The following is a 27387-nucleotide window of genomic DNA, read 5'->3' as shown; positions in this document are numbered from 1 at the left end:
TCTCAATGTAATAATAAAAACATTCTACATAAAATACTTGTCTTTGCATTGTATTGATTTCAGCAACAGATTTACTATTTAGCAACTTCAGCTTGAGTAATTGTTTACCTTGGAATGCAAAACTCTTCATGGCAGCAACAGTACAGTAGAGAAGAGGGAACAGCCCTTCCCTCTGTGGAGCAGGAGTTGGTAATAAATAGGAACAAGAATGCCTCCTTTTCCAGAGTTCTGGTGAGAAGGAGCACTCTGCCTTCAGGGCAGCTCTTTGAGCTTAGGGCAGTGCCCTCCCTCAGTATTCCTTAAGGTGCAGGAGTAGGTTGCCTGCTCCCAATCTTTTACATCTTATCACTTCAGATTGAATCTTCTTTATAGGCCATTCTTCCCTCACAGGCTGGAAAACCACTGCCCCTAAATGGCACCTTTTATCCACCCTTTGACCTTACAGATCATAAAAATGTGAAATAAAGGTTAGATTATATTTTCATTTAAAATAAAACTATTTTTAAATTTTGTAAGTCTTTTAGATTTTTTTTGTCTCTCTGAAACAACTGATAAAACAGATATTAATTCCCTAGCTGCATTGGCCAACCCAAAATCTTCACATTAACTATATTTTTACTTCCAGAACTAGTTGCTAAATTTGCCTGAAGGGTCTCAAAATTCTGTTGCTTGATGGAAGTTTCAAGGCATATAGAAGCATTTCACAGTCTGAGATACAATTACTCATTTCAGGAAGAATTCACCTTGCATATCAAACCCCTCTGCAGGTATGCCTTTGCTAGTTCTCCAGGAGTCATGGTCACAGAGGCATTACAATCCAGTCTGGGGAGATCAGTTTGTCATGTGCTAGCAGAGGGTGGGGAGAGGATAGGCAAGCACCTTTTGGGGGCATGGAAATTCCTAAAGGTGTGGCTTCCTATAAGATCCAGATCAAATGGAGAGATGTCTACAGATTGTGGACGTAACCAGCCAATGGATTCAGCTCTAAATCTGTGGTGTTTTGGCCCTATAAAAAGCATTAATTACAGAAGTGCTGGAGAAATGTTTTTGCACTAGAAGACTAGAGTGGAAAGTCTAAAAATTTCCAATTTGATTTTGAATCCTCTGGTTACTTAGGGCACATTAATCAGTACAGAGATTGTGACATTCAAGGATCGCGATGGAAGAAACATGAAGACAAAAGATATTGTTTAGAAAACAATGATTATTTATTTATTTATCATCAGTACTGGGACCTTGAAACAATAACAAACTGTTCAGCAACTTAGAAAAGGTCTTTTTGTATATTTGTGTGAATGTCAGAATGAGGAGGTTGTTGATGTTCTCAAATGTTCTGACTGGGTTTTGGACAATGGGTGGAGCAACTTCTACCTTCTGGAGTCCTCATTGGTGCATTAGAGCTGCATATAGCTTTTTAACAACTTTTTGTCTTGAGATCAAGCATAATCTGTGCTGGAATTGCTGCCCTTTGAATTCCAAGCTCAGGGCAAAAGTAGGGCAAAGGTAGATACAAAGCAGAAGCAAAGAAATAAAGTCTGAAGGAGCTGCAGATGGTTTTTTTGGGGCTGTTTTTGTTTTTTTTTTTTTAAAGAAGGAGTACCTGAACATTTACTTCTATGCACTGAACCATAAATTGTTGGGTTTAATAATTTTCCAGCAGAAAAGAAACTGTATTTGAGGTATTCAGACTATCAAACAGAAGGAAAAGCAGCAGCTCAAGACATATACCGCTTGGTTTATGAAAACAGGAGTCACATCTCTAGATGATGGAAAAAAAAATTATAAAACATGGGAATAAGGATACAACACAGCTACAAATGTGAGTCTGAATTAAAAATAAAAATTGTCAAGAGATCACTATGTTCCAACTTGCAAAACTCTGCATGTTACGGTGTGTTAATAATTTGGATGTGCTGGTGAGCCCCACATAAACTGAATATTTTTTAATTGAAAACCTTTTCAAAACAAAAAACTGAAGAATAAATAAATTAAGAAAGGTATTTTAGGTGACTGTATGGGGATAGGAAATGAAGTGGTGAGATTTGGGGAAATTCAGGCATAGGTGAAGGAAAGTTGAAGTAGAGTGGAAGCTGGAGTATCTGAGGCTTGAAAGTTGGAAAAAGGAAGGTGTGGAAGTCAGAGAATCTGAGGAACTGGAAAAGTATCTGAAGGAGAAGAAAGCCACCAAAAAGTAGAAGAGTATGGCAGTGATGAAGGAGATTCTCCGATCCAGAAACCTCCTACTCGTTGTTCTCATTCCACTTCTGCTGCTTCCTCTGCCACTCATATACCCCAGCAGTGTAAGTACATTTTTAATTTTCTTTTTAGCAAAGCCTCTGAGTGCAGCAGTTAGTACTGCTGGATAAGTTTGCAGTGTGCAAAAACAAAGCCAAAGACCTAAAGAAGCATAGAGCTTAGAAAAATCTAAGACTCAAATTTGAAGGACTGTGAGGGTCACTGAGAAGTCATCACAGTAAGAACCAGAGCTACCTTGAGTCATGTCACAAGCAGAGCTGAAGAGCCAGGTGAAGCTAGTAAAGCAATACTTTAAAGCAAAAATGTCATATCTCTTCATTTTCTAAAATAATGTCTATGTAGAAGGGGGAACAGAAGAAACATATACATGAAATTTTCTTTCAGAAGAGGTCTTTAAAAGGAACACTTATAGTATTCCTTTATTAAAAAACTCTTTAATTTTTAAATAATAAGTATGCATGGAGGGACTTTCAATTTAATGTGGTTTTGTAAGATGGCAATTCAGGTGAGGCAGGGGCTGGGACACAGTGACAGGCATGTAGGACCCTACACAGCATTGACTACTCCAGAGCAGGTGTAGGTATCTCTGCAGCTCTGACAGTGGTTAATAAATGCTGGCTCAGAGACATAAACAGCAATGTAAAGGAGGGAATAGTCTGTGCTCAAAACACAGACCAGAGAATGGGAATGAAAACACACAGACCAGAGAATGGGAACGAATTCAGCTGTGTTCCTGACACTGCTTTGGACCTACCGAATACCTTTGGCCGCACGGTGAACTCCTCTCTATGCACGTCTCTGCCGTTGCAACCGATAAAATAGCAATGATTTCCTACCTTATGGAGAAGGTGATATTTAACTTATCAAAATTTGCAATGTATTAAAAATTCTGCGGCTTGTCCTTCTACATAGTCCTAGACATAAATCTGGCCAAATGGTGCAGCAATTTGCATTCTGTCTTCTACGCTGCTAAAGATTAATTCTTCCTTACAGTATCAGAGGATTTTTCCATACTACTACTTTATCAAATCAAAATGCATGGGATTAGAAATTATATGGCTGTTTTCAAAAATAAAACAGCAATATTTTTTTGAAAGAAAGCCAGGATTCATAAAAAGGAAATATTCCTACACCACTGAACTGTGTGTTGCACCTAGAGTTTTCCTGCTCTGAACTTCAATGTATATCTTGGTTGTTCTCTTGCAGTAGTTTTTCACCTCTTCTGTCTCGAGAGAGGCAATGAATGACAGATAATTGTGGTCTTCTTCAGAGAACAGAAGGACTCACCCTTTCACAGAGTCTTGTTTTACAGAATGGCTTTATCTCCCCCCCATGTCACTGGAAGTGTGACATAAAAAGATATACTCCCTGACATGCCCATATGGCACTGTAGCTGCAGCATGCTCTATGTCCCTTGAGACCCTTCCCTAGGAAACATGAGACTCACTGCACTAAAATTTGTCACTCTTGTTTGCTCCTTACTGGATTCAGAGGCATAGGATGCAACAAGGAGGTTTTAATAACCAAGGGACTTGTAATAGCACCATATGGGTGCTGAAGCAGAAGTTCATAAGAAAGTATTGCTGCAAGAATATTATTATACAGCCCTTATGACATTGTTTTACTGCAAAGTCACATGCAAATCCATTAGGTTATGTTTTACATCCACTTGTATATATGTGAATGACCACAGATGGTAAAGTACAGCTGAGAATCTGACGGAGTGTTGCACAGATGTTTATAGCACTATTAAGAAAACATCTTCACCAAATAAACTCAGCTGACAGTACTCTATTCAAGTGCTTTTGTGTAGAATTTACTTTGCTACAACCCATTGATTATGATTACTTCTTAAACCTGAAGATTAAATTTTATGCCTGCTCACTTATTTATATTTTTATTTATCAGACAAGTATACTAGTTTTCTGTCTTTCTTATAGAGATCAGAATTACCAGGTCACTTATACTGGCATTTCTGCAGAGAATCAGCGTGCAGTTTCTGATGATATCAGCACATCTCTGGAAACCTCAAAGGAGCATTACATGTGTAGTGGCAAGAGTGATCAAAGGGAGCACAAGGATTCAGAACTGTTTGTAGATATGGCTAATGGGAATAAAGTCCACAGCTTGTTTTCTATTATTTTGTGACAAAACATGGTTGGGTAAAAAGTAAACTTGAGAAAATTTGTTTGCATTCTTTTTTCCCTTTCCAGAGTTATAGCTGAACTTGTACCACAAGTTTGGATGCACATAAGTGCCTTTCAGGTCTGACACACTTAGGAAAAAACCATGCCTGCATCCAAGATATGCAATGCACACTTTCAAGTGGACCAATTTCCAACACAGAGTTTATTCTTCCTTTTAGTCACTCTGAGATCCTTGTATATTTTAGTATATGAAAGTTTTATGCATGACCCTTAGTATGGACATTTTAGCCATGGCATCCTTACAGCTTCTTTTTCTTCTCACCTAAGGAACTGACTGAAGGTAGATCATTAGGTGATAGTCCCTCCAACGATCACATTTTCCTATTACCTGTTTCAAGCCCTAAGATGGGCTTAACAGTAATTTTCAGCTGTAAAACTACAAGTGAGAGGGTGAAACAGTTAAAATTACACTGCCACTACTTCAGTCTAGTACTTAGTTGCTCTGGTAACCATTAATTAAATATATAAATTCAGTTCAATTAAATAGAAGAGATTAATATGGTTTCTCTTGGAAACAAGCTGGTTTAAAGCACTGAGAAAATAAAGAAAGAAAGTTGCTAGACAAGCTGATTAAGTTTTTAGTGGAGATTATCAAGCTTGGCTTTCCTAGTACTTGTAAAACAGTTTTATACCATTTAAAAATGAGCTTTATTTTAGGTTGTTTCATTTTGTAAAATTATTACAGCCTTGTGTATAAGAAACACAAAGACTCAGTGCCCATCCCAGTTAGGTTTTGGTAGAGATGCAATTTCCCTTTGTCCTATTCCATCCTCACTATCAGCCTATTTTTTTGCCAAATACAGAATAGTAATAGAAAATAACAAAAATCAATGCTCAGAGAAATTAAAGAGAAGTATATTCTTGGAGTAAGACAATGGTTTGGATTCAGGTTAGGATAAAATTAATTTTATTAATTTTGGAAAAAATATTCCTTGTAACTTACATGTGCACTTCTTTAAAATAAAAATCAATGCTTTTTCATTAGAAGTTATTTTTCTCCTTAGACAACTGCTGGATGTCATACAGAGCCCATGCAAAGACAGTAGTTTTTGCAGCAGAAATTTTAAAAATTAAATCGTCAGTAGGTCACAAAAATCATCCTATGCTCTGCTCTCTGTGGAATATTAATCATGAAGTATAATGTAGTTCAAAGTGACTAAGCAGCAAGTTGGCTAATGTTTATGAGCCAATTCATCAGCTCCATGACTCATCTTGTCTTCCTAGTAGAGACTACCAAAAATCTGTAATGCCTATCATTTCACTTGTTAAACTTCCATTTTTAAGTCAAAATTTTTTCTTTGGGTTTTTTTACTAAGTGGCACTTGAAATTACTAGAAACTGAAGACCAAACTTTGGAGTTTCAAACAGCATAGCAATTCCATTTTATAAAATAATTATAACCCATGACTATTAACAAAAGTCCTCTGACCTCATCCATTCCAATCCAACCTTCTCTAGCTTCTCTTAGAATTTTTTCTTGGAAGCAATGAAGGTACAACTGCAAGACAATCTTTTCTTGTAATATACTGCTGAAGGACCTCACCATAGAGGACTAGTGAAACCTGTACTGCAGAGCTTGAAGCCTAAACCACTCTTCTATGATAAGGAAGAGAAACAAATATGCACATTTCTATGTAGTTCAGAGTACTTATCCATCCATAAAGGAATAATCCAGAGATAAATTTCTCCAATAGCCTTTCAGATACCCTTTATAATCTCCAAAGTAATTAGAGTTTATTTGCTTCAAGGAAGTTGTTTTCTTATAAACTTATTTCAGTTATTTTGGCGGCCCTGCTTAATGGAATCATGGAATCATTAAGGCAGGAAATTCCTCTAAGGCCATTGAGTTAAACCACTAACTCAGCACTACCATGTTCGCCCCTAAACCATATTCCCAAGGGCCACATCCACACACTCTTCGAAAGGTTCCAGGGATGGTGGATCCACCACCTCCCTGAGCAGCCTATTCCAATGCTTGGCCACCCAACCAGTGAAGAAATTGTCCCTAATATCCAATATAAACTTACCCTGGCTTAGATGAATTACAGCTGTTTGATGTCACACTTTTCTAAAATAATTTAAACAGCTAATTTAAACACAAGCTTCTGAGTAACCTTGGCTGAAATCCTTATCCAAATAAAGGAAATAGTACAAATCAATATATACTTTTCTCTGGTGTCCATTCTACCTGTTATTACTATAAGATGTACTAAAAAAAAAGAGACAAACAACTGATTGTGGCTGTTTGTTAGAGGTAATGTAAAAGTTACATGTATAAACATGAATTTAAATATAAGCTATTGATTTCACTGAACCCACATCCCTGTATAATTTCACTAAACTTTCCCACCTTGTTCACAAAAGTAATTGAAAAAAAATGAAGTGTGTGTTAACTAACTGAAAAAAAATGAATGCTCATTGATTTACACAAAGATGTGTGAGACTTGCTTGTATGACTTCTTGAAAGCTGCTTTATTTAGAAGTCATCCAATCAGGAAATGAAAGTAATGGAATTATATTTTAAGACACTCAGATAGTATTTGTGAAGAGTGAATTTTCTAAATAATAGCCATTTGTGAGCTGTGAATCCACATGACTCAGTAAGTTCATATGGAACATCCAGTGCATAATGAAGAACAGATGGATTCATAGATGTTGTAAACCAGTGTAGACCTACCAGCCTCTGTAGAACAGCAGATTAACCCCAGTACAGGAGCTGGCTTCAAAACTGAGAAAACAAAAGGAGAAACCTTTTCCTGAGAGTAGTTTCTGTAATTATTACCAGGAGATATCCCTGGATTTCTAAGTACAGCAAACTGAGCCTAAGGACAACTCAAATAAGTGCCATAAATAAAGACATATCTAGTTAAGAAATGGACCAGAAGAATTCAATGGACTAGCTGTGTTTTTCTGTAAAAATATTCAGCAGGTAGCACCTCTCTCCATCATATCCCAGCTCTCCATGAGTGCTCAGCATAATGTTGTCATGACTTTTCTACCAGAACCTTGGACAGCAGCAAATTTATTTGAATAGCTCCATTAACCCATTGCCTCTAAGCCTGCAGGCCTGTGATCTTCTTCTGAGGGCCTGTGTAAATTACCCAAGCAAATAAAATCAGCTAACAAAAATGTTTGCACCTTGTTTAAAAAAAAAAAAAGAATTCCTGAACATTTCCCAAAATAACTACAAATTCACATAAAATGTGAATATTTGCATCTGGTCCTGAAAAACACCAGTTCCTGTCCTTGTCCAGTATTGGAGAAAAAACCAAGCAGAAATAATATGTCCACAGGTCCAATCTGAGGAGTCATGGTTGAATGCTTGGCAAATATTGGATTATGGAAATCGAACAAATTTGTAAATGCACTTGAAACCATTATTTTACTGATAAATACGCTTATCACAATGTTTTGCCCTGGCTTAGGTGTGAAAACTTTCATTAGCATCATCCTCTGAAACTGATCTTTCAGATGGTAATCTAGATTTCACACTCAAACACCTGCACTTTAGGACGTCCTAATACAGTCCTTTTTGATTTTTTTTTAAATCCAGGCACCTACAGTCTGATGAATCCTACAAACAGGTTCACAAAGCCTCCACAGTTGCTGGTGGGGCAGTAACATGTAACCTCTGTGCTCTGTCCCTGCAGGAAGCCTCATGTGCCTACGTGCTGATCGTGACAGCCGTATACTGGGTCTCTGAAGCAGTACCTCTTGGTGCAGCAGCCTTAGTTCCTGCTTTCCTGTATCCACTCTTTGGAGTCATGAAGTCCAGTGAGGTCAGACCATTGTGAACTTTTTATTATCTGATGTTCTTACTCTCAGTTAATTATTTGAATAAGACTAATCTTAGTGCAGTAGCAAGACTTAGAGGTAAGGGAAGAAGAAGTGTACATCTTGTAATGTGTAACTTGGTCTGAACAGCTCTTTCTTCCACTGAAGACAGATATAGGATATAATATAGACTATATTAGACAGGAAGGATGTCCATCCTTTCAGCTACTGCAGCATCAACAATTCCCAAAACACATCCCATCAAAGGATTCCACCTTCAAAACCATGTAAAGAGCAGTATGGGATACACTGTGAAGTTTCCTTCCAGTTACATTTATTATAGAAGACATAAGGCAAGAGGTTACCAATGCTAAAAACAGTTACCATTTAGTGTAAAAGTCTAGGTAATTTTGTTGTCTGGGTGAATGTTTAATCCTTTTTTGAAGCTGTGACCTAGTGCTGCATTGTAGCCATGAGTTCTCAGGTAAAGGAGTAGCTGCACAAAAAAGTGTATATGATCAGTTTTGAATGTGCTTACCTGAGTGTTTTCTTGAATGTTACTTTCTTTCATGATATGCCAAGAATTTATTTTATCTACAACTTTTTTTTCTCCTGCTTTTTTCTATCTCTTTTTTGGGGAGGGTAAGGGAGCCTCACACTTGATGAAAGGGCTAGAAATACAGATAAGGACACAGAAGAATATATGGCAACCATAAATTTGTTGAATTTCTGTCACAATATAGCACTGGGAATACCGATAAATGGATAGAGAAAAGCACGAACCAAAAATTTTATGACCTGTCTTATTTCTTCCAGTGTTGTAATATAATCAGATACGTTTCCATACTAACACAATTTAGTAGTTTCAAAATTTTTTTCCTATCATAAAGGCAAAGTAGTTAGGTATTTTCATTAAAAACTTGGAAGCACATTGAAAAGGAAAATTTAATGTCAGCCTGACAGAAATTCAATGTAATATCAAATAAAATGACAGTGGAACTACTGCAGAGAACATATTATTTGCTTTAGGAACAGAAATAACCCCTTGTATTTAAAAAATAAACAACTCTGATAATGCTGCAGTATTTCCAGTTTACTGTTCTAGAGTGACTGACCCAGGTCTCTTGCCTAGCACTTTAAGCTACCAGTAACTCACAGGGACTTAAGAACATGAGTGTCATATATATGTATGTGGGTATTAACAAGACTATTAACATTCACTGGTTTCTCCAAGTTGCCTGCGAAAGGAATAAAGGAGAACAAGAGATTCTTTGTTCTGCTGGCTTGATGGATTTCTTTCATTCACCTCAAGATATTTTTATAACAAGGTAGCAGGAAAATAAAGAAAGTTAATGAGAAAAAAAACAGTGGAAGAAAAAGTGATATTTAAAAGTTCTGGCACACAACTCTGTTGGCCAAATCTATTTTGGTCACTGTGGGGATTTATTAAATAAATGTAATTAAATACATAACTTGTTTCAGGTTTCACAGAATAACATTAGTGACATTCTTGCACTTTACAGAGGAGTGTCAGTATTACTGAGGATAATAGAAAAACTACTGCTTCCTCTGATCTTAATTGTTTTAAAATGCTGAAGAATAGTTTTAAACTGAAGAAATTATGTTTTTGGAAAAATATTCCAGCAACAGCTTAAGAAGGATTGCATCAGGATGGGATGAAAAATTTACTAGGCTCCAAGTACCTGTTTGTAACTTTTGTTTTCTCCCATTTTGATGGTTTTAGTTTGCTCTCTTTAAATTGAAGTTCTGTTTCTTGACACTTTTCCATATTTTCCTGATAAAATGGAGATACTTTTCCTATGTGAAAAGTTTTGGCACAGGATTTGTGGATCATCACAGCAATATAAAAACCTTTCTTAGCTGCATTCAAAGAGCATGTCCCATAGGACTCTTTTTCTGAAGCTGCAGGTTCTGGGGATGCCACATTTCACCCAAAAGTTGAACAAGACAGAATAAAAATAAACAAGATAGATAACGATAGCTCCAGAATGAAAAAGCAGTTGAAACACATGAATAAGCTGCCTTCAGTGCAGAGTTTTGTCTGTGGTTGTCTCCATGTGAGCCTAGTTGAGTATGACAGATTAACTGCAGGCACTGAACATCCTGCTCAAAAAAGTAACATTTCTCTTGATCTCTTCAAAACTGAGAAGCCTACAAACAGTTGAGTATAGAGCCTAGTTATTCATAAACACAACATGAAACAGATTAAAGAGAATATTTTGACTTATGAATTCTTCATGTTCTCCAGCTCCCTGTCATTCTTACTCTCTGGGGAGAAAAAACGTGCGACACCACATTACTTCTCCTACAGCGTGCTTTCTGTGTAGGGCAGTTACTGCTTTTTTAACTGACTGCTTCCCCCTGGTCCTTAATGCAGGTGGCTGCTGAATATTTCAAGAACACAACTTTGCTCCTCATGGGTGTGATTTGCGTGGCAGCTTCTGTAGAAAAGTGGAATCTCCACAAGCGAATTGCCCTGCGCATGGTCATGATGGCTGGAGCCAAGCCAGGCATGTGAGTGAACTTTTGACTTCAGGGTAATCTGAGCCTGACAGCAGCAGCTCAAAACAATTCTGATTTCCCCATCCATGGGCACAAAATGTCTTGGTTTGGGGCTCATTTTCATATCCATCTTTCCTTTCAGAGTTTGAAAGCTTAAAAATCTTATCATCCTCTTTCTGCCACCTCTAACTCCTTGGATTTCCCTGTGTTGCACGCCAGGTTGCTTCTTTGCTTTATGTGTTGCACCACGGTGCTCTCCATGTGGCTTTCCAACACATCCACCACAGCCATGGTGATGCCAATTGTGGAGGCAGTGCTCCAGGAGCTAGTGAATGCTGAGGAGGAGTGTGAGGTCATCAGTACTGCAGGCAGCACCATCACTGAAGAAAAGAAGCCAATAGGTATTTGTCAATATTGGTCATTCTTTGCTTATTTGGTTAGCAGTGACCAGACTTGTTGATATATATTATTCAAATTCTATCAAGGTCAGATCTGTCTGATTTATACTGTCAAAGATACTGATCTGTACTCTTTCCTTTGGTACTCTGATATTCCTTTCAAAAAATGAAATAAAGTTTTAAGGTGAGATGGAAGAATTGGAGTTGCAAAACTATTTATACTGAATTAAGGCATCTACTGGAGCTTGTGTGTCATAAACTTTTAGGTCATGTGATTTTACAGGGTTGGAAGGAAATCCATGAGAATAAAGTTCAGGAAACTCAGAAAAGGCCCAAAAGTGTGCTCTTCGACAATCCCAAACCAAAAAATTGATAAGGGCTCTAGGGTTCATTTTGGTAATTCCTTCCCAAAAAGAAAGGATTTAGGTAGAAAAAAAAATATATCTCTGTCAGTTTACAGTTTCCAGGCTGAAAATTATTTCATCCAACCTTGTCTATTATATGTGGGCATGATAGTCTTGTAATTGCCAGAGGCACATGATCAGTACAACACAAAATAATAAAATGCTGCATAAAGAGAGCATTGGAGACAGCTCGGGCAAGCTTTTGTTTGCAGCAGCCCCTCCAGGTCCAGTGGTGTGACCCAGGGGCTCAGCTCAGTTCTTACCCCAAGGGCTGCTTTCTCTTCCTTTGTTGCAGGTCTCAGCGAAAAGCATGACCAACCTTCACTGGAGCTTATCTTCATCAATGAGGAGTAAGAATGAACCCTGTACATCAGGACTGGAGATTTGAGCCCTACACAGGTTGCAATGAGAGGAACCCAGGAGTAGAGCCAGGAAGGGCAAGCAGAAGCTTACAAGTGAATGTTTCACGTGTGACTGAAAAGGAAAGCTTATATGATAAATGGGATTAATGTAATGGTCTGGATCTCACTAAAGCTTTGCAGTATTCATTAATTTTTTTAACACCATGAACATTTTAGGGAGAAGGAAAACATTTCTTAGGATTTGAAAGCTCTTTTGAAGTCTGTGTTTATGCTCTGCAAGAGAGTGCTGTCCACACACTTTTATTTCTGTTCCCCTTAATGAGCAGTGATGGAGAGGATTCAAGTACATATGGAGTGCCCACAGGACATATCCAGAGGGAAATCAATTACAGAGCATTCCTGAAGAAAGTCTGAACTGTCCTCATTTAAGAGAGAGATGAGAGCAGGAGGGGAGGGAGGTGGGGGGATAGCAGGAGGGAGAACCAACAGAAAAACACCCCTCCTCCCCAAAAAATTTGTAAAAGATTTCTTTAAATATAGAATTTCTTCGGAGGTTTGAAACACTAACAGTTTCAACCAGGTCTCTGTTTGAGGTAGAATCTAGTAAGATGAAAAGGGTAAATCAAGCAATGGACTAATTTCTTTGCCAAATTATCAAATTAACCATCAGTTCAAGATACACAAGGGAATACACAAAGCTAATGTCCTAGAACTGTATTATAGGCTAAATCCTGAGGAGCATCTTCTTATGAAGTGTGAGAATAAATTACACAGCCCATTCTGGAGCTCCTTCTATATTGTTCACAGCTGTTTGTAATAAAACAGAAGCAAGTTCTTGTTTCTTTTAATTTTAATTTTAATTTTAATTTCTTTTAAATTTTAATTTATTTTAAAACAAATATTATAATTCAAACAGCATAGGTTGAATACTTTCAGTTAACTTGCAAGATCTAAATATTTATCTCATTAGTCTAGAGACTGTTGGGTTCTCCAGTATTCCCTCTGTTCTCTCTTTTATATCCCAGCCACATTTTCTGTACAATATAGAACCAAATTTTCAGTTTGGCATTCTGCCATTAATCCCTTAAAGTCCTGTTGAAGAGTACATGTCAAATATTTTATACAGAACCATTGTTAAAACAGTATTACTTGAAAAAGAGCTTGAAATTTGGCAGGAAAAGCAGCACATCTTCTGGAATTAAGTTCAGTGGGTTGTTTGCATGGTCCACGTGCTGAAAAGTTAGCAGTGGAAGAACTTGACTAGAATAGACAGCAGTAGTGCTGGGTTGCCTGGTGATTAACTCCACTGTGAATGGAGTCCCCTCCTAGAATGGGATATATACTACAAGGAACACAAATATTTTCTTGCATGGAGGTGGAACCCCATTGCTACACAGCTAGAGATAGAGCTGTGAAACATAATGATGACTGACATTGTCCGGTCAAGAGACCACATAAGAGGTTCTAATAAATTGTATTCACCATTAAACAGGCACTAGTTCTCCTGCGGAGGTTGCCCCTCCTACCCATGATGTGTGCCTTTTGAAGGAGCTGGGTGAACAGGCATTTATAAAGCATATTTTCCTTTCTTTGTTTTTAGTGCTACTACTACTGACTTCAGCTCCTTGATGCACTCAAAGGTATTGTGATAGGTAGTATCTTCTGAGCTACATTGTCTTCTAATGCAGGAACCATCAGAGCAGAATCCACACAGCTCTGAAAAAAAATGGTTTCCTTCATTTCAAATAAGAGGTGGTTGTTGGCAGAGAGTACATGTTGCAGAATGTCCTGTTCTGTATGTTACCTGTCAGCCTGCTTGCACTAATCAAGTTGGGGAACATTAGCTCCATAACAACAACATAAGTACATAAAAATGTAAGTTTGTTGTACTTACTGCTGGAGGTCCTGAGATCCAGTCATTAAACTAACAATTCCATATGTTTTCTAACAAATTCAGATATGATCTTTTATTGTCCAGGTGTTTCCAGCTTCATCAGCTGAGACATCTCAGTTACTAGAACAGACTACACATATCAGAAAGTCATAGCCTCTAGCAAGGGACCTGTTAGATTTTCCTACATGACAGAGGAAGAAGACCTGATCTCATTATAATCTGACTTTAAGATAATTTTAAATAAAAAAAAGGTTTAGGTGTTTGTTTGTTTGTTTGTTTTCCAGTGTAGAATTTACAGCTGGTCTTTTAGTGGGTTGGATTTTGTTGTAGTTTCAAATTATTTCTTTTTTTCTCCAAAGCCTACTCCCCATGACCTTTAGGAAGCATCATAAATTCTTTTCTAAGTGCCCCATGGAACATAAGAAAGGCTAATCCAAAGGTATTTGTCTCCTTACAGAGTATGAATGGTGTGCACATGATAGGCAACCCTGTTGGAACAATGAATTCTCAGAGCAATGGGCAGCACATACCCCAGGTAAGGAAGTGTTAGACCTGGGGCATGACGCAAAAACCAGATGTGACTATCATCTGCTTCCCACTGTTTCATAGTTATTCCTTGTAAGTAGTGTTACATGGAATCATTCTACATCATCTTTCCTCAGCCCTGACTTGGCCCTTTGCTAGTTCTTGCTCCCATTTAGATATGCTCAGCACAGGGATGTTCAGAAGACCCTCCCCCAATAGCTGGGACAATTAATTTAGCTTTACATTCAGTAATGTGATCCCGAGTTTCCCTTATTATTTGACTGTACTATCCACTTTGTTTCTGCAAATCCTCCTTGGAAAATAGCCCAGCTCAAAAATAACAATTCCTGACACATAAAATTCTACTCAGAACAAAAACAGCAGCAGGCATGGATCATTAATTTGTTCAGCCAGTTTGTTGGAGTCTTAGTATCCACCTCCTTTTTGTCTTCCAATATATCCACACTAAAAATCCTTCATTAAATCAGTCGTATTTCTACTTCTCTTGAGTGGATCCAAGAAGAGATTGCTGTTTGGATGTAAATTTTTATCTTAATCTTTTCAGTATCTTAATGGCATAAATTGATGTCCATGAATGAATAGGCTAAAATCAACATATGGATTTTCATTCACAGTTCAAAAGAATCTAAGTGTGTGTTTCCAAAAGAGACTAATGCACTGGTCCCAGTATTTAATTTTCTCTTACATCCATATTAATAAGCATTCAATGGTTATTTTTAACTAATATACTCACTTCACTCTTAACCTACAGGATTTTAGTCATTTTTATCCTTGCGATGAGGATGAACCTATAGCATGACTGATTTTACTAGATAAGCCAAAATAAAAATCTATCTGAACCACTTTCTGCCTTTTTCCTCACCCCTAAATTACAGCCCTGGCTTGCATGTGAAGTGCCTTGAAGTACTGTACCTTTTTCCCCAGTGCAACAACTTAATTTACCAACATAGATAGTTTCCTGTCACTGATGAGACAGCTTATTCTGGAGCAAAATTTTTTGGCATCTTTTTCTTCCACATTCTCATTACCCAGCCTTTTTCATTCCTAATTAGAAACCCCGAGCTTGTAAGTGCAAAAAGTTCACCAAGCCTTTGTCTGGTGGTTCCTCATAAGCCTCAAGGATTATGGATTCCTACTCCTGCAGTGCTGGCATCCCGTCCCTGCAGCATTTAAAGGCTTTTTGTATCCCACTGATATTCCAGTCAGAGCTGGAGTTGGCCCAAACCTTAGCCAGAAGTGTGATTACTGTTTGTCCTACATTTCTACCATAGACCAGGTAATTTTAGGCCCCTGGACATGTTTCCAGGTCTGATCCCACTTAATCCTTGTGAAGAAAAACCTGCCTTCTCTTATACAAACCTGTTGTTTCTCTGGGATCTGTATCATTATGGCATTTACACAAGTTGTGCTGCTGCTCTGATCATCTACTATCTTTGTTGAATGTACCCCCTCACAGACTCAGATACTGGTCCTGCCTCCTGAGCCCTCGGATCTAGGCCTGACTACTAAGTATCGGTATCAAACCAGACATGACCACATGGTCTGTAAATGCCTCTCACTGAGCATTTCCTACGCAGCAACCATTGGAGGACTGACAACTATCATAGGGACCTCCACCAGCCTCATATTCTTAGAGCACTTCAACAAGTAAGTGATACTGTGATTTTGTGAGAATGGTGGGTGAGTCATTATCATCTCCGTGGCTTTCCCCATACCTCAAGGAACCCTCACAAAACAGTCTCTCTGAAGGAAAATTTGCTACCTCCTCTACTGTAATGCTATTACTAAAGGTTAAGGTTTGAAAGGGGGAGTTTAAGTTAACACATATCCGTGTCTTTCTCCCATGCAAAATAAAAATCCCTCAGCATGTAGTAACATTTAAGTTTTTCCTGCAGCTTCTTTTGATTTGACAAACTGATTAGCATGAAGGCAGCAGGTGCTCTGGAAAAGTAAACACTAAAGCCATGAAGACATAGCAAGGAAGATAAAGAAAAACTCACAAAAGAAGAATTGTCATATAATCAGCTTTGAGTTGTTCTCTGAATTCTCAGAAAGTGAGTTCTTGCAGTGATTCTAAAGGCATCACTAGTGGTACTTGGGCTGCTTAACATATAGTGTAAAACTAAACTAACTTAGAAATTTGGCCTTATGTATTTGCTTCAGAGAAGATGGGAAGCAGCTCTCTGAATATCTAAGTATTTCCTTTATTATATGCCTGGGAATCTCAAAGGCATGAATGTTTCAACGTCAGAAACATGAATGCTTTTCTGTCTGAAGACTGGTGGTACTTCTATCCATGGACCAATCTGCATCCAAGCAGACTGATCAGACCTGATTCTGATCATCTGCTACTGCCTCTACTGCCATGATATCCTTAATTTCTCTTTCTGAAATGGTGGTAGCAAAGTTCAGAAGTCAGTTCAGAAGTCATGCTTAATGCAAGGATTTGGATTTTACATAATTTCCAAAGATCTTACTTTTATGACAGTTGTATCAAATGCACACATCAAACATCTTTGCCAGAGCCCAGCAGAATGCAGTCACCATTTGTGTGGACATACACAGAGATTCTGGGTGTAATCATTCTAAAGTCTGCCAACACTAAAATGAGCTTTGATATAAACCATAGGTAGGGACAGAATTTCACTGCTGGTAGTAGTACTAGACAATCTAGACCATCTGGTATTAAAGGTTTGAAGTGCTCTATGGCTCATCTGTTGATCAGGGGAGGTCAATGATTGACATTTTTTGGCAATCGTTTTCACTATGCATATGTAATGAAGCTGTTGCAAAAGCATACTGATGGAATCTTTCTATCATGCCATGACAAATATAGATATATATATATGTGTGTGTAACTATGCACATTACAGATTCTTCTAGTATTCTAACTTCTTATGCATCCTCTTTTTTTCTCTACAGTCAATACCCAAATGCTGAAGTGGTGAATTTTGGAACCTGGTTTTTGTTCAGTTTCCCCATCTCCCTCATCATGTTGGTGCTGACTTGGTTCTGGATGCATTGGCTGTTCTTGGGTTGCAAGTGAGTGAGGTTTGTTCAAGATGCAAGGACTATGAAAGCGGGACATCTGCAGCTCCTCTAGAACATATCTCATAAAGTTGCTTTGACTGGCAAATGACAAAATTTAAGGCTCGATTTCCTTCTTCTTGCCAGAACAATTACCAGAGGAAATCTTACTGCTTAGCTGTGCTGCTTAGACAGCAGTGTACAGTATCGCTGCTTGAGAGTTAAGTGCCTGGGTACTGCTGATAGAAATCCTTATTAAGCATTCAACTGGTGGTTTTTTTTTTTTTTACTCTTATGACAATGAGGATTCCCTTGTGGATCAAAAATATTGTTAACAGGCCTTTTGGAAAAGCACAGCTTAAAAGATGGATAGAAAAACAACTGCTATTGAGCAAGCTACTTTTCAGATCTGTCCCCAGATCAATGAAATTAATGTAAGACCAGTTTAAATTAAATGTAAATATACTCCATATATGTTTCTCTTTAAAGTGGAAAGGACTCACAGCCTAAGAGACAAAAACGTTTAATACTAGTAAGTCCCTAAGCCCCAGAAGAAGAAAAAGGCTCAATTATCTAGTTCATTTGTACCACACATTGTCTTTACAGAGGTACTCAGCAAAGTTAATGAAAATTGCCTAAATGTGTGCATGTAAAGTGGATTAGTTAATCAGCATTAAATTGTGATGCAGACACGCTTACTCAGAATTAAAGTGACCTTAATTTGATTTAGTTTACTCTTAAAAGTAAACTGAACTGACATCACTATTTCACCTAAGACAATGAATAAATTGATAATGACTTCTGCTTGTTGCTGACCTTGACTAGATTTAAGAAGTAATTTAGAGGTGAATGGCTCCATGCCCCTCTCAGTCAGTCTCCTGAGTCCTGTAGTTCTAAATTAAAAGGCTAATAATAGTCCTCCCCCCTTTTTTTTCAATCTTGAGAAGAAACAGGCCCTAACATGACCCTCAATTACTTTAGTTTTTTTTAAAAAATGTATAATCGAAATTCCACATTGCATCCAAGACCTCATGCTGATTAATGTTGTTCTAAATAATACCAGAGACTGAAGTATTATCGACTTTTTGAGAAGTACTAGTTGATTCCAAGCCTCCTTAATCTCTGACTGCTATTCATTGCAGTTCATTAAAGAACATATTATGTTAGAAGCTGGGCTACAATACTCTGCCTTCACATCCTCCTAAGCCTGGAAATACTTGGAACATGTTGAAACAGCTGCCTAATGCTTGCGCATAAATGTTTAATCAATTCCTGTAATTTTCATGTTATTTTCCTAGGAAGCTCAGTGTTATCAACCTTACTTGGTCCAGCTGGAAAAAAACATGTCAGACTTGCTTTTAAAGATCTAGGCTAGGTCAAAAGCGGAAGAGAATGGACCCATCAAGTGATTTGTACCAACAAAGCAGAGCTAAGGGTAAAATCATTGCTATAGATCTGGCCACTACAAACCAGCTCTTCTCTTTCAGTCACTGCATTACTGCTGATGGATTTTACTGGAGTCTAACAGCAAGGTTTGCAAGGGAATTTAAAGTACTTATAGGTACAGGGCACTGATAACTGAGCTTAAAAAAAGTGCCCATGTGAAACAAAAACCCTGGTTAAGTCTTTTTGTTAAACAGACAGGGCCTGTCTAGAGCTTGAGCTATGCAAATTCCTTTGAGAATCTGACCTTAACCAGCTATGTAGAGAGAGACTGTAGTCCATGATTTGGCCACTGCTACAGCTTGGGTCTCTAGTGGGGTACCAAATAAGATATTAAAATAGCATGAACTATAAAAGCACCTATTAAGCATCTAAAAGAATTATAAAAATTGTGTTCCTGTGGTACTTCAAACACTGAAGTACCTACTGCTGTTGTTTCTTTTAGGCTGGTTTAGATCTCTGTATGACCAAAGATTTGTGGCTCAAAGCACAGTTAAGTAATACTATTGGAATGAATAAAAGGACAGTGTTAAAGTGAGCTTGCAAGTATCTTAATTTCAATTAGGAATGTCCATGCTTTGTTATAGGATGAAGGTAAACTGAATAAACTAACATTCATATAAACATATAGCAGGATGAATATATCCAGCTGTGAAATGTGGTTGTGTTTTTATGTCTCTGTCAGAACTATAGGCATTTCTTATCAGGATAAAACACCAGCCTGACTGCCTTAGCCTCTGTGGCAGAGGCAATATGACCCTCATCTGGCTGTGCCTGGTTTAGAAACAACTAGTATTAGCAGAAGCAGACAGGTCATGGAAGGCAATGGAATCCTAAGCACAGCTTTCCCTCATTATTTACTGTGAATCCTGAATATTCAAGTCAGATATGGTCTCAAAAGCCAGACCAGACCCCAGATATGTCAGATACCCCTGATCCAACTGGAAAGCACAGTTACCCTGTGAAAAATTTCTGTTGATAGCTGGCCTCTGTCACAGTCTTTCCATGTGATGATAGAAATCAGCCATGGCTTGGAGGTTTCTGGCACCAGAAATATCTGGCCACCACCAGCTCTTTGAGGAAGCCTCCACAAAGGGAGCCCAGCCATGGCTCAAGAAGGCTCAGTGATACCAGCCAGTATTAGTCAGAGCACCCTGGGGACCTTCCAACTATGTCTAGAATTGAATCTCAGAAGAACTTAAAACCAGAATAATCAAAGATCACACACAGTAATTTTCCTTCACATTGGCATCAGGCCTTGCCTCAGTCTTGACTCCCAGTCATCTCTGGTGCCAGAATTTTCAATTTACCTCATTGCTGGTTTTTTTTAATTACTTTTTTTTTTCCCCTTTTATGCCCTTGTCTAATTTTATTGTGCAATGTGCTTCAGTTTTAAGGAGACCTGTTCTGTGAGCAAAAAGAAGAAGACCAAACGGGAAGAAATGTCAGAGAGAAGAATTCAAGAAGAATATAAGAAACTGGGAAATGTTAGGTAAACCAGACCTGCCTTCCTCAGGAATTTGCCTCTCTAGGAAGAACCATCCTTAATTACTGCCCTCCATGTTGCATTTGGCTCATGTAGCTTATTCTAAAACTATCAACCAGTTTTCTTTACTTCCAGGAAAGAAACTAAATGCAAAAATGAACCAAAATCAAAGACTTTGTTACAAGCATGGGTGTATTTAATAGTTTATTTATTTCTGATGAAAAAGGAAATAAAAGGAAAGATTCAAGTTTATGCCAGAGTTCAAAGGTCATCTCAATCAAGGTTTGTCTCTACTTTTGAACTAAGTCATTAAAGGACCCCCCTTCTCAATTCAGGCACATACTTATTTTGGTGCATAGAAGTTCAGCAAAGGCTTTACCCAATGCCATGAGTTGTCTAGCCCTCACATCTGCCCATAATCTTTATGCATGATGGCAAGAAAAGTCTCTTGAAAAGGTTATTTCACAAGAGTTTCATTTTTTTAAAAGCGATAATCCATCATAAAATCCCTTCTTCCCAAAACATTTCTGTGCTGTTCAAATGAAATATTGGCAGGTAAACTTGTTGAATACATCGACCAGAAAATTGTTCAGACTGTGCCTAGATACGAAATCATACTTAATTTAAATCTATACTAAATTAAAAATCCTCACGTCACCTCAAGTATCCTCAAGCCACCTTGTGTGCACCATCTGTGCTAATTTACATTGTCATTTGCTCTTAGGCTTTCTACACTTGTAAAAAATGCAGAGAATGTGTTTACAGTGGAATGCTAATATGAGCTTTACCTTGTGAACACATTTAATCAGATAATAATGCAAATACAAAACAAGCATTTAGAAATATTTTCCTCCAGGTCTTGTCCATGAATGATGGAATTGCAAATATAGACGGGTATTTTTAGCCTGTTTTTTACTGGGTTTAAATGATTCCCAGTTGGGAGCCAAATCTAGAATTATTTAATTCAAACTAATCTTCCTTACTCTTTTCCATATTTTTTTTATCCTTTTTTGTAGCCAATTTCTGCTTTCCTACTTCTTCTGGAACTTGTCCTTGGGTTTTCAGACAAACCTTGGATTTAATTCCTAGTTTGTTTGTTGGGTTTTTTTTTTCTTTTATTTCTAGCTATCCTGAGATGGTGACTGGATTCTTCTTCATCCTGATGACCTTGCTTTGGTTTACTCGTGAGCCTGGCTTTGTACCAGGATGGTCATCTTTTTTTGAGAAGTGAGTAAAATTCCCTAAACAACTGCACAGGAATATGGCTTTGCTTCTGACTATCTACAATAATTTTTGGCCTTAAGACATCATCAGCCACTTTTAACAAGGTGGTGAAAAATGAAGTCTTTATTCAAAAATCAGGATTCTTGGTTTTTAAACTACATCTGTTCATATGGGGCAAATTCTATCCTTTCTTGCTATACAGAGTGAATTAAATAGAGGAAGTAAATTAAACACATTTCAAGAGTAAAAGAATAAGAGGGTTGGATTTTGAGCTTAAAACATTTTAGTGCATTCATAGAGAAGTTTCACTGAAATAGATTAAACTATAATTAAAATTAAAATATTTGACAAAAGTGCTTATCAAGAAAATCTCCATGAAATTAAATAGTACAGAGAATGGTGACTAGGTAAATAATTTTTCTTTTATTTTAAACAATATTGAAACAATTTACATTAAAAGTTACTACAACACACATTGCATACAAAAGAACAAGTGATTTGAACTTAAATTTTCTTTATATTTTTACTGTATAAAATTAACTTCCCAATCTAATTTTGACAAAAACCCAATTTCTAATACTGGGATTTTCTGAAGTTCACTAGAGTTAGGCACTCTTCAAAATACTTTTTCAGAAAGAATTTTAGACATTTAATTTCAAATCCATCTACAGTCCATTTCTAAAAGATCACTTGGATTTGTCTTTTCCCTAGAATGTATTTCTTGCTTCTAGTAAGAACACTATTTTTCTGCCCCTCAAAGTTAATAGATTTGTAAACCAAAAGGAATTTATTTTTTTCGTTTTCCCCACCTGAATGTTAAAAATTGTTGAGCAGTGATTGAAGTTGGCTACAAGAGTCAGTTTAATAAATAGGGGAAAAAATCCAATTTGTATCCTTGCTATGCAGACGTATTTTTCCGGTGGGCTGTTAGTATGACTTCAGAGGTGGAAATGAAACTGCACCTGCAAAAATTTGCTTGGAGCTATGTATCTTGTTTAGAAATGTTTCTGTTAATGTGTTTTCATAATAACCTCACTGTTTCTTTCCTAGGAAAGGTTACCGGACTGATGCCACTGTGTCTCTACTTCTTGGTTTTCTCCTTTTCCTGATTCCAGCAAAGAAGCCATGTTTTGGAAAAAGGGAAAAAGGTGAGGAGGATCCAGCAAGAAAGAAAGCTGGTACATTTTTCAGTGTCTTTAATGGCACTTTATGTTTCCTGTAAAGATTTCCAAGAAGAGACTTTTATGTTGGTAAGTCAGGGTTCAGTTTCTCCTCTGACACCAGCCCTTGATCTCCTTTTCCTTTGCTATATTTCATATTATCTCATTCAGAGGACGACAAACAAGTTTTGTATCTGAGACTGCCACCTATTCTGTGCTAGTGGAATTATTAAAATTTAGGACTGAGCTTTAGGAATGGTTCAGATGGAGTTTTATATTAAAGAACTATAATGCAAAATCAGCTGAAGATAAAGCCCCGGTAAAAAAATTGGTCATCACTTATACATCAGAAATCACTGATAATGCCATAAGATAAACATAAAAGAGGTCAGAAAGTGCCATATAATGTTCCAGTTTTGTCCAACGCTTCTCTCATAGTCTTCTTGATAATAATAATGATTGTTATTTCACATTCACATTTGGGTAGCACTCTGGTATTGATCAGCTTGATGTGCCACGTTTTCAGCAGCGCTGAAGCACTATTTTTCTATGAAAATAGAATTGTCTGTTAGAGTTTTATGTAGACATTACAAATGTATATAAAGATATATTTTTTATACTGTCATATATTATACAGGTTTTAGGAAAAAAATTACACTCTAACTCCTTCAAGAAAATACTCAGGTATCTAAAAAAAATAATGTTCTCAGGTAAAATCTAGGGGCATAAATGCACTTTATCAGGCTTCATGACCTACTTCATAGCCCTTCTTTGATAATATAATCCCATTGTAACACCACCTTTGTAGTCTACAGATATATGTACATACATATGTACAATAGAGCCCACAGTCCCTCAAAAATCTATGAAATGAAGCACAAGGGTTTATAACTATTCACATCAACAGAGTAGATGAGGAAGTCAGGACATTTGAAATTAATATGCTGTGTTTTCTGAGGCCAGGCTAATCAGAGAAATAGGCTAGGCACTGCTTCTTTGCCTTTCTCTCAGATAGTTCTCAAGATAACTTCCATGCACATTCAATTATTCCTACGAGTGTGAAAAATGTGAAGATCTTAGAAAAAGGGCAGTATAATACTGGTCACACATTTGCTTTATTTGATATAGGAGATGGTGAAAAGTCAACAGACATTAACACACTGGATCCCATCATTACCTGGAAGGACTTCCAGAAGACCATGCCCTGGGAGATTGTAGTGTTGGTTGGAGGAGGTTATGCCTTAGCAGCTGGATGCAAGGTACTGATTTAGATTTTTATCCTCCTTCCTAAAAGAATCATCAGCCTGGACTTTTGTCCCTTTGCACGCTCCCTAGTTTGGATTTACGATGTGGATAATTCCAAGTTTGTATTTAACCTAGTGTCTACTCCCTGCACGTAATGGACAGCTTATATCTAGCTAACAAAAAGCTGGTTAGAGCTCAAATAATTTGTGTAGGCATCCACCATTTCAGATGCTTCAGAATATTGAGATATTCATGTCATGTCTGCAGGACCAGCAGGCATGACACAGGATCTGAGGAACACCTCACACTTTCTCAACTAGCAGCTAACCAGAGAGAGGGGGAACATCTCAGCTCTCACTGGGTGCTCCTCTTTAGGCAACTGAGTGAAGCTCCTAGCGCTGAATGGACAAATCATACTTTAGGCCCTCCTGACTATATCTACACTGAGTATAATTCATAAATACACATTTAACTCTCCTATAGACTCCTACATGTAGACAACTACAAGAATGCGTATTAATTTCAAAATTAATTCCACCCAGAATGTGCAATCCTTCATCACCAATTTTCTATACTCCAGTTCACATGCCAAAGAAAGAGGGAAGATCAGCCTTGGTACATTTTTATTGTTATTAACTGCCAAATGTATCTCTTTCTTACTATTTATTAGGTGCTGAAGTGAAATCCAGATTACTGAACAAAAGCAAATACAGAAAGCATTGACCTTAACTTGGTTTATTTGTTGGAGGGATTCTCTGATGTAAACTGCCACAAAGAGAAGAATCTGTTTTACAAACATACCAAGTATTCAGCAATTCTTGTGCCTCTGTCCTTTCCCCAGACCTCTGGCCTCTCTACGTGGATTGGACGTCAAATGCTCTCCCTGAGCAGCCTTCCCTACTGGGCTGTAACCCTGCTGGCTTGCATTTTGGTATCCCTGGTAACAGAGTTTGTTAGTAATCCAGCAACTATAACCATCTTTCTGCCTATTTTATGCAGTATGGTGAGTTAAACAACGACATTTTAATCTGTTGTTCCTGAGAGGCTTGTGGGAATGTTTCAGGATGTCAGGGTGTCTACACTCTGTTCACATGAAACTCAGCCCCAGTTCCCAAGCTACTTTCCTGTAGTCTTTGGATTAGGAAAAATAATAAACTTGGGCAACCAAAAGCATATTTTAGGACCAAGGAATTTATTTAATACCTCTCAGAAAAAGTGAAAACTTAGCTCCTGTACTAAGGGTTCACAAGAAAAGGTGATGATGCAATCAAGAAGAGAGGTGAATTTCACATAAAACTTGAGATACTTTTATCAAGATTATTTTAAATGTCTTGTTCAAAAAAGGTCAGGATACTGTTGACAAAAGCAGAGGAAAGGGACACTAATTTCATTTTATACTGGAAAAGCAGTTACAGAAAACCATCTTATTTCTTTTCATTTATGTAATGTGAAGCTTTTCTTGCAAAGAAGTCAGGTCATTAATAATCTTTCCATATTGTAACAAGTTTAGGAGACTGTTCCAAAGCATGTGAACAGCTCTGAGATAATATGAAGATATGGTCAGATGAAAATAAGTAATTATGTTTGTGTGGCTTAGGAGTTCAGATTTACTTCTGCTCCATGCAGAAAGAGACTCTCCTAAAGAAAACTTTTATACCAGTAATCTACTTATAGTAGTCTAAACTGCCATCTTATGGCAGTCTCTCTTTTTTGATTGCAAAAGTAACCTAGAAACACTTCCCTCCCGGAAATGATGTTGGCTTTGCAAATACCCTCCTCTGATATAAAACTAGGCCAAATCAGTGTAAATAAAAATGCAAAAATTTCACCACTGCTGAAGACTGCAGCAGCAGAACAATTCTTTCAGCCCACTGTAAAGAACCTTCCATCATCACTGCCTTCTCATCACACAAGTTTGGGCCATGAACAACTAGTTTTTCTAATCACCATTCAGGAGGACTTTACAGAATGGTCTCAGTATATTTGGCAACTGAAAGAAGTAAGTTCTTGATGTTAGATGAAGACTGAAGTGTTAGATCCATAAGACACAATACTGAATGACACAGAGAGCAAGCGGAAGAACAAAGGTTGCCTATTAGTAGCAAATTCCATCTTGCCTCAGTGTGAAATGTTCCAAGAGAGATCCCTGGACCATGACCAGCTCCAAATTACAGCATTTCTCTAAAAAAAAGAAAAGTAACCAAGTAAAGATAGTTTCACACTTAAGTTTAGAATCTAGGGAGATGAGATTCATACAATCTTGACAGAGAGGGTCCCTTCATCCTAGCTGTCAGCAGGGGCTTTTATTGATTAGACGAAACACCTGTCTTTCTCTCTTCTTTCAGTCAGAAACCCTGCTTATCAACCCTTTATACACCCTGATTCCTGTCACCATGTGTATCTCATTTGCGGTGATGCTGCCAGTGGGTAATCCTCCAAATGCCATTGTCTTCAGTTATGGGCACTGCCAGATTAAAGATATGGTGAGTCTTGAGACTGGGTATATCCTCCCACGCTTCATGCAACTTCAACACCAGCCAATAACAATAATGATTATACTGGTGCTAATATAAAATAATATTGATCTGCAGTGCAACTGAGCTGCCAGGTTAAGTACATCCAAAAATCTGCTGTAGAATACATGCCTTTATCATTATTTTTTTAATGAATGTAATGGTCTAAAGAGCTTTAGGAGCATGCAATCCTAAATTGCATTGACCTGTTAAGACAAGCAAAGAAAGCAGGAGAAATTAGATTGTCAGACAGCTCCGCAGTAAGTCATGTATCACCTTGCTACGTGTGGTATAACTTCCCACTCTGATTATCTGATTGAGAAGTTCAAGTGACAAACTGAGTAGTTTTCCAACGAAATTTCCAACAATCCATCTCTGACTATCACTCCTGAATACTCACACAATCTATACCCTGATACATAGTATTCATTGGGCTTTTTTTGGCTCTAGATATCAGAACTTATCAGGCTAGATATGTCAGTATAGATCCTACTATTTTTTTTTTCTATGTTAACTGGTTTTGATTAAGTTGTCATTGTGCTCTGATGCATTTTGCTTTTGCAGGTGAAAGCTGGCCTAGGTGTAAATCTGATTGGCCTGGCTGTTGTCATGGTGGCAATCAACACCTGGGGAATTAGACTCTTCCAGCTGAATTCCTTTCCAGAATGGGCAGTGATCAGTAACATCACTAGCCAAACATAATCTTCAATTAAAAAAAAAAGAAAAAATAAAAAACAAAAAGGGCAAGACCAAAGTCAGTTGGAACGAAATATTAAACCTACATTGCACATATGAAAGAAAGAAAAAACTTGTGTAAACATAGAACCGGGATCCATAGGAAAACCATGAAGAAAATCCACAGGGATGTCTTCTGCAAAAACTGTTCAGTTCTGAAAATCAGTGTGACTTAAAAGGAGAGATTAAC

The 27387-nt window shown here is 37.6% G+C and overlaps 1 protein-coding gene across 2 annotated transcripts; it reads left to right on the top strand.

The window, feature by feature from the left end:
• The first annotated feature begins 1427 nt into the window (after nt 1-1427).
• Nucleotides 1428-27183, top strand: SLC13A4 (solute carrier family 13 member 4). 2 transcript variants are annotated; one of them, XM_027667206.1, is made up of 16 exons: nt 1428-1819; nt 8114-8242; nt 10636-10772; nt 10980-11161; nt 11858-11912; nt 13525-13564; nt 14276-14353; nt 15821-16011; nt 17287-17406; nt 20225-20326; nt 21446-21547; nt 22595-22692; nt 23833-23963; nt 24791-24952; nt 26295-26432; nt 27027-27183. In XM_027667206.1, the coding sequence occupies exons 2-16, from the start codon at nt 8228-8230 to the stop codon at nt 27162-27164; spliced, it is 1689 nt and encodes a 562-aa protein (XP_027523007.1). In that variant the 5' UTR covers nt 1428-1819; nt 8114-8227; the 3' UTR covers nt 27165-27183. The 2 variants fall into 2 exon arrangements, with proteins under 2 accessions (XP_027523007.1, XP_027523000.1); XM_027667199.1 differs by having other exon boundaries at nt 1428-2300.
• Nucleotides 27184-27387: the final 204 nt, after the last annotated feature.

Source organism: Corapipo altera, unplaced genomic scaffold (assembly GCF_003945725.1).
Source record: "Corapipo altera isolate COAL_440 unplaced genomic scaffold, ASM394572v1 1, whole genome shotgun sequence".
Lineage (NCBI taxonomy): Eukaryota > Metazoa > Chordata > Aves > Passeriformes > Pipridae > Corapipo > Corapipo altera.
The sequence above is the reverse complement of the archived record's forward strand: the minus strand, read 5'-3'. Positions and strand labels throughout refer to the sequence as shown.

What these genes read in the sequence shown, in the direction of transcription:
- SLC13A4 (XM_027667199.1), top strand. Translation starts at nt 2,202, where the DNA reads ATGGCAGTGATGAAGGAGATTCTCCGATCCAGAAACCTCCTACTCGTT. An exon ending in GCTCCTTGATGCACTCAAAG is followed by an intron (nt 13,565 to 14,275) that starts GTATTGTGATAG and finishes GTCTCCTTACAG; the next exon opens with AGTATGAATGGTGTGCACAT. An exon ending in ACTGCCAGATTAAAGATATG is followed by an intron (nt 26,433 to 27,026) that starts GTGAGTCTTGAG and finishes TTGCTTTTGCAG; the next exon opens with GTGAAAGCTGGCCTAGGTGT.